The following is a 6,943-nucleotide window of genomic DNA, read 5'->3' as shown; positions in this document are numbered from 1 at the left end:
TCACGTAATTGTCAGGCCTGATTTCGCTACAAACTCCACTTCTTTTGGCCACAGTTGTGATAATTACGTAACAACAAACGTTATACTTTCTAAGACACATACCTTTGCTATAATTGCGGACGTACAGTTGTGTGTATCTGCATATCATGACCGTTTCATCCAGAGAAAACCAGACGTTTAAACGCTACCGCTCAACGGGCTGCTGTGCGCGCTCCCGCGGCCGGAAATCAGATTCTGGCAGACGATCACTTTTTGGCACGACACCTGCTCTGTTGCGTCTTCCCCTCTGCGGTGTTACACGCGGGCCTGCTGTGCGGTTTGTTGCGCGGGGTCGCCCCCTGCTGGTGCTGCCGGGTCAGTGCAGGACCAGCGACACATAAACAAGCAGGAGAACCCCGAACCGAAACGGGTTGTCTGCGGTTCTGATCCGTTTGAGTGCACCTGCTGTGCTCGTGTCTTGGTGCTGAACATCTTGACTCTTCAGTCTTTATTCTTGTTCAGGCTGCTCATATTTGTTTATAATATTCATGACTTCCGGTGACGTCAGGCGCCGCTGCGGCACTTTCTTCTGATCACAGCTGTGTTGATGTGAAACTTTATTGATCATCTGATTTTTGTGTTGATTTTTATTTAACTTTATTAGTTTGTGTCGCGGAAGGATCTGCGGCCACAGGCGCCGCAGCGCCGCCCGACGGTGCGTACAAAGCCTTCCGCCACGGTGGTTAGACCCTCCGCTCCGGACCTCGGTACCGCCCTCACATGGTCCACTTCAGGTATCAACACCGCGTAAAGACGAGCAGATCCCGCAGGAGACGTCCGCCATGTGTTCCGGCCGCGGTGAGTGTTGACACCGCGGCGGCCGCGCACAGAGGAGCCCGACAGCGCCGCGGCCGGAGCGGCGGCCGCAGAGCGAACTGCAGCAGAACAACCTCCAGCTCCTGCTGACATTTTCTGCCCCGACACAGCAGCTGATACACGGCCACGTTTAGCGGAGAGATGCCGGGGATGATGGATAAAGGCTCGGAGTACTTAGGGAAAGGTCGGTCCAACGGCACCAAGAGTCCGTCCAACGCGTCTAACGGACATTTCTCTGACGAGAGCGGCAGCGACGACGAGCACGGTGAGTATAGCCTCGAACAGCCTCCCGTCGCTCCGTATGTGCGCGTTTCAAACAGGAAACCTCGAATGTAACGCGTCATGTGTTCGCATGCTGATGTTTTCCAGATGTGGGGATGCGGGTCGGAGCCGACTATCAGGCCAACATCCCGGAGTTCGAGCCCGGTGAGATTTCCCTGCTTGTACCTGAGTGACGGACGGTGGTAGCCTCGGTACATGGAGCCAGTTCAGTGACGGACTGGCGCCTCTGACAGCTCCGACCGAGACCGGACCGAACGGGTGTGCACGACCCGGGTCCAGAACAACTGTAATGTTTGAGTGTGTAAACAAAGACAGAGGCTGCAGGACCGAGGCTCCTGAACCGGGGCTCCTGGACCGAGGCTACCACCCCCCCACTGACAACCTGTGACAGTCATTAATGTTTGTTTACATCAGTCTGCTGCACCAGTAATAATATCACAGTGACCGGACAGAGCTCATAACAACAACAACAATAGTAATAAAACAACAAACGAGAACTTCAGTATTTGACTCAGTTTCGACACTTTTCTCTGTAATTAAATTCAGCAGGTGAAACTTTCATATTCTCAGCTTCATCAAACAAAGTGAAACAAGTTTTTATTTTTTTATGATGATTTCAGCTCATGAAACAACAAATCTCTCAAAATATTACAATTATGATACAGAAATGTGACCCAGTCCAGTAAAAGTACAGTACGTTTTGGCACCGTCAGACTGGTGGTGGTACTGCACCCGTGGTCCGACCTGAAGCCCACAGAGACCCGGACCGACGATACAGACGAGCCACGGTCCAGTGAAGGAGGTCCGACCAGGTTCTGAGTGACGAACACACGACATGTCTGTTGATTGATCTCATTTAATATTCTGATATCTGGATACTGGGTTTCAGATTTTCATCAGCTGTAATCGTCTAAATTAAAACAAGACAAACACTTGAAATGTTTAATTTCATGAGTTATAAATCAAGAACACATCAAAGTTTCACCTGAACTTTTCTGTGATATTCAAATCTTTTGAGACGCACCTGTACATGATGTCATCTCACAGGCTCATTACTGTCTATAAGACACTAAAACCTTCCACTGTATTATCATTTAGTAAGAATTATAACTAGAAAAAATGCATTTCCTGTGAAAATACAGTGTGAATGCTGACGGCTGATATACTGGAAACACTTGCCTGAAATGCAGAAAACTATGAGAATCAATGGTCAAGACTTTGCAGATAAAGTTGAACAGTTTGATAGTTGAACAGTTTGATGATTGAACAGTTTGACAGCTGCACATGAAGCTGAAGCAGAACCAAAGTGGAAAATGTCCCCATAAGACTGAAGGGAAAACACCTCCAGAACCCCTGCAGGTCCAGAGAACAGTGTAATGGTTCTGGCCATAATATTTTACAGAGAGTAACGCTGAGTATTAATGTCACAATAATGTCAATGTTATTATTATGGTTGATATTTAGGTAATTTGCTCCACAGTTGGATAATGATAGATAATTATTAATGATTATTGATAAGTATTTATTATATAATATAATTATTATTAAAGGGTTAATAAATGTTTACTGACAGAAACCAGTTTCAGCAACGACTCACTTCAGTTCAGTTTCCTGCAGGTTGAAAAAGCAGAGTATTATTAGTTAAATCCTGTTTCAGGTCATTTTTTAGACGTTTTGACCACGTGATGTCTCCAGAAAGTCGCCTTGATGATTTCAGAGAAACAGTCGTGACAAAAACACACAGTCTCCCTCTGACGCTGCAGCTGTTAGACGAACAGCTGGAAAACCCTTTTTGTATTTTATTTTTCAGATTCAGCTGCAGAGAAAGATTCTTGGACTCATTTATAATTATTTAATTCTCAGTGACGTTTCCTGTTTCTGTGCTCTGATGTCATTTTAGACATTAAAGCTCATCGCTAAAATCTCCTGCAGCCAGTGTTTGATGACGACATCCAACAAAGTGCTGGTCCAACTCCAAAAACACTGGATCCTACGTTTCCCATAATGCAACTTGAACTTGACGTGATGACATCATCAAGATGATTTTCAGACAGGACTGTTTTCAAGTGAACTGAACTTCATGTGTTAAACTGTCTGTTCACATTCAGGTTCTACGAAGTACTCGGACAAAGACAGCGGGGGGATGCTGGTCTGGTCTCCGTATCACACTATCGTCGACTCCAAACGTGAGTCTACTTCCTGTCCTTCATACGCAGCTGCCGTCCTCCATCAGGTCCTCAGACCGCCTGACCTGTGTGTGTTTCCTCCACAGTGGACGAATACATCGCTATAGCCAAAGAGAAACACGGATACAACGTGGAGCAGGTGGGTCTCAAACACTCCGAGGACGTCCAGCAGCACCGCTGAGCCATGCTGGAGAGGAGACGACACGGGCTACCCATTAACACATGGTCCGATTTTAAAGCTAATACGCTAACATTAGCTTCTCCAACAGGCAAACGTCAGTGTTAGCTTCTCCAATGGGCTAACGTCAGTGTTAGCTTCTCCAATGGGCTAACATCAGTGTTAGCATCTCCAACAGGCTAACAAGATTGTTAGCTTCTCTAACAAGCTAACGTCTGTGTACATTTAGGCCTCATGTGGACAATTTGGAGCATTTGCATGGTGTTAACAGTGTGTGTGTGTGTGTGTGTGTGTGTGTGTGTTTCCAGGCACTCGGCATGCTCTTCTGGCACAAACACAACATCGAGAAGTCTCTGGCCGACCTGCCGAACTTCACCCCGTTCCCAGACGAGTGGACGGTGGAGGACAAGGTGCTGTTTGAACAGGCCTTCAGCTTCCATGGCAAGAGCTTCCACCGCATCCAGCAGATGGTAAACAACAACAACAACAACAACAACAACAATACTTTAACACCGTGGTGTTGGTACCTTTACCTAATGAAAGAATGGGACTGCTTCTTCCTTCTCTGCACACAACTCAGCACCAGAGCCTCAGTTCATCACGTAGAGGACGTTACACTTGTGGGTAGTGAACGTTATATTGTGTCGTTTCAGTTACCGGACAAATCGATCTCCAGTCTGGTGAAGTACTACTACTCGTGGAAGAAGACTCGCTCCAGAACCAGTCTGATGGACCGACAGGCACGTAAACTGGCCAACAGGAGCAACCAGGACGACAGGTAGGACTGAACCAGTCGCAGTAACGACACTTGTTCTGCATTCACGTATTTTTTCAGCCTCTGTTGCGTGTGGTATGCGTTTAGTTGGGACACTGTTCAGTCCTGTCTCAGTCCACATGTTGTTGTTGTTGTTGTTGTGATGATGTGCAAAGACTGAATTTTGGCTTCCTGTTGTCTCCATAGTGATGAGGAGATGGAGGAGGCCAACCCCATTGAAGCCAACGACAGCGACTATGACCCCAACAAGGAAGCCAAGAAAGAGGTACGTGGACCGAGGACGTTTGATTATATCTGGACAGTGTTGGAGGCGGAGCCATGTTCCTATGAAAGCTGCTCATTGGCCCAGATCTTCGGTGTCGTGCGGCTCAGAGAGCGAGCGCACTAGAGACTCCCACCGACCGAGCCGGCTAACTTGAATGGATAATCTTATCGTGCGGCTCAAAATCTGAGTCATGTCTCGTGATCACGTGAAGATGTAGTTACACAGTTTGACCACTAGGAGAAATGCCTGGTGCTGTTCCTGAGCGCCTGACATGGACCTGAATGTGACTCCTTCAGAATAAAGAAGTCTTAATTTTTTATGTTTATAAGTTTAAAACAAAACTTTATCAAGTAAAACCAAATCAACACTGACGGGAATCTCAGCTTTTGAAGTCTGACCTTACTCCAAACCAGCAGGGGGCAGCATATTACAGGACTAACTGCTGCAAACTGTAGCTGCTATCGGTTAGCTCAGTTAGCTGTGCAGCTAGTGGCCTGGACTGGAGCTGTGGACCGGGTCAGGCCAGGCTAGCTGGTTAGCACGCTGACTTCAGTAGCTATGAAGAACACACATTTTAACTACTGAACTAATGATTCACTGATGCATTCAGTTGTGTGTTTGACTCATCAGATGATCTGTTACAGCATGTTGTCAGTTTCAAGTCCTCAGTAAACTTTCTCCCTCCCTGCAGAACCAGGTGGAGCCGGTGGTGCCGGGCTCGAAGGTGGCGTTGGGTCGGCGGGAGCACCAGACCCTGCAGCACCGACACCACCAGCGCTCTCGCTGCCGCCCCCCCAAAGGCATGTACCTGACCCAGGAGGACGTGGTGGCCGTGTCCTGCAGCTCATCCGCCGCCAACACCCTCCTCCGTCAGCTGGACATGGAGCTGGTGTCCCTCAAGAGACAGGTAGGGGCGCTACAACCTCCTCCAGACCTGGGATCTGCGGAAACTGAGGCAGGATGAAAAAGAAAATGTATTGTTTTAAACCAGCTGTCTCAGGTGCTTTAAGTCCGTCAGATCACAGCTGACGTCAACCTGCATCTGAGTGACCACAGTGATGTGATGTCACTTCCTGCTCGTCCATCACTGAGACAAACAGACTCCATGTTTCTGCTCAAAGACAGAAAGAAGTTCATGTAGAACATTTGCTGAATTTACAAGAAGGAACAAATCAGTCAGAATCAGTCAGAGACAGAGTTTCACACAGTTTATAAAGTGTCTCCAACTCAACAACTCACTAAACTGACACATTTGTTAAGGGAGTCTGGGGACAAAGAAGGAGCCTATACTGGTTACTGGTTAGTGTGTTTTTTAAATGTGACATGTTTAGATCAATAAAATGTTTCTTCTTTCATAAATTGAGTGTAAATGGTGAAATCAGTGTAAACAGTGTGTTCAAACAGCTGCTAAATGTTGGCAGGTAAGACTTTAGCACTTTAGACACAGAAGCAGACAGGCTGGTACAGCCATGCTGCCACAAACTGACACTTTCTACAAGGAAACAAACAACTGACTGTTTTCATTTAATGCTGAATTTACAAAAAGGAGACAATGATTCAGAGTCTGTCAGAGACAGAGTTTCACTACGTTACAAAGTTTGTTTTAACTCAACAACTCTTAAAATCACTACATTTGTTAAGGGAGTCTGGTGCTGTTGTTCTTATAAGGGAACTTCTACAGAGGACTGAACCAGTTTAGTCAACAGCTGTTTGGTATCTTGAATAATTACACTGAAGACACATTCAATGTAGTGCACATTAGCTGGGCCTAGCATTAGCATGCTAACAGTAGCATGTAGCTATACGCACATTTACAGACAGTTGTGTTTGTATTTATTCTTCTGAAGCAGACTGGACAGTAACTCACCACACGGTCAGAGCCCATCAGGAAACATGAAGTGACTGTTTAACATTAACGTCACTCTTGGGACATTGTCTGTCTAGCTTGATCCGTCTGATCACAGGTGAAAGACCCCAGGTGTTGCTCTGAGTCGTCCTGCCTGTTGCTGGTCCATATTACTGCTCTGCCCGGGCTGTACTGCCACCTGCTGATGACACCTGCAGGGGACCAGAGGAGACAACAGCTGGATCTCACATTCAGATGTGTTTCTGTCTCGTTCTTCAGGTGCAGAACGCCAAACAGATGAACAGCGGACTGAAACACATGTTGGAGTCCGGGATTGAAGAGTTCAGGCTGCCCGAGGTACAAACTCACTCGACATGTCGACATCTCAGCAAATCGAACATCGTTTTGTGTTGAAGTGAGCTGAAGCTGTTTCTGATTGTTCTGAGAGACGTCAGCCGTGAGTTCTGGGTAGAAAGCAGATCGATGATGCCACTAATCACTGTTAAAGATGACGACCCGATATGATCAGATATGAGCAGCACATTCAGTCTGTGTT

At 46.8% G+C, this 6,943-nt stretch overlaps 1 protein-coding gene across 1 annotated transcript; it reads left to right on the top strand.

The window, feature by feature from the left end:
- Window positions 1-369: 369 nt before the first annotated feature.
- LOC311254173 (REST corepressor 3-like) lies at window positions 370-6,744 on the top strand (the record flags this gene model as incomplete). The annotated part of the gene is made up of 9 exons (XM_084384570.1): window positions 370-1,120; window positions 1,225-1,281; window positions 3,246-3,323; window positions 3,410-3,462; window positions 3,810-3,971; window positions 4,155-4,279; window positions 4,463-4,541; window positions 5,233-5,448; window positions 6,667-6,744. Coding segments are annotated over exons 1-9 (972 nt in total), but the record flags the coding sequence as incomplete, so codon positions are not given.
- Between the last annotated feature and the right edge of the window lie 199 nt (window positions 6,745-6,943).

The sequence above is a fragment of the Pagrus pagrus genome (assembly GCF_965226575.1).
Source record: "Pagrus pagrus genome assembly, contig: HAP1_SCAFFOLD_523, whole genome shotgun sequence".
Classification (NCBI taxonomy): Eukaryota; Metazoa; Chordata; class Actinopteri; order Spariformes; family Sparidae; genus Pagrus; species Pagrus pagrus.
This window is presented reverse-complemented; position numbering and strand designations above follow the sequence as displayed.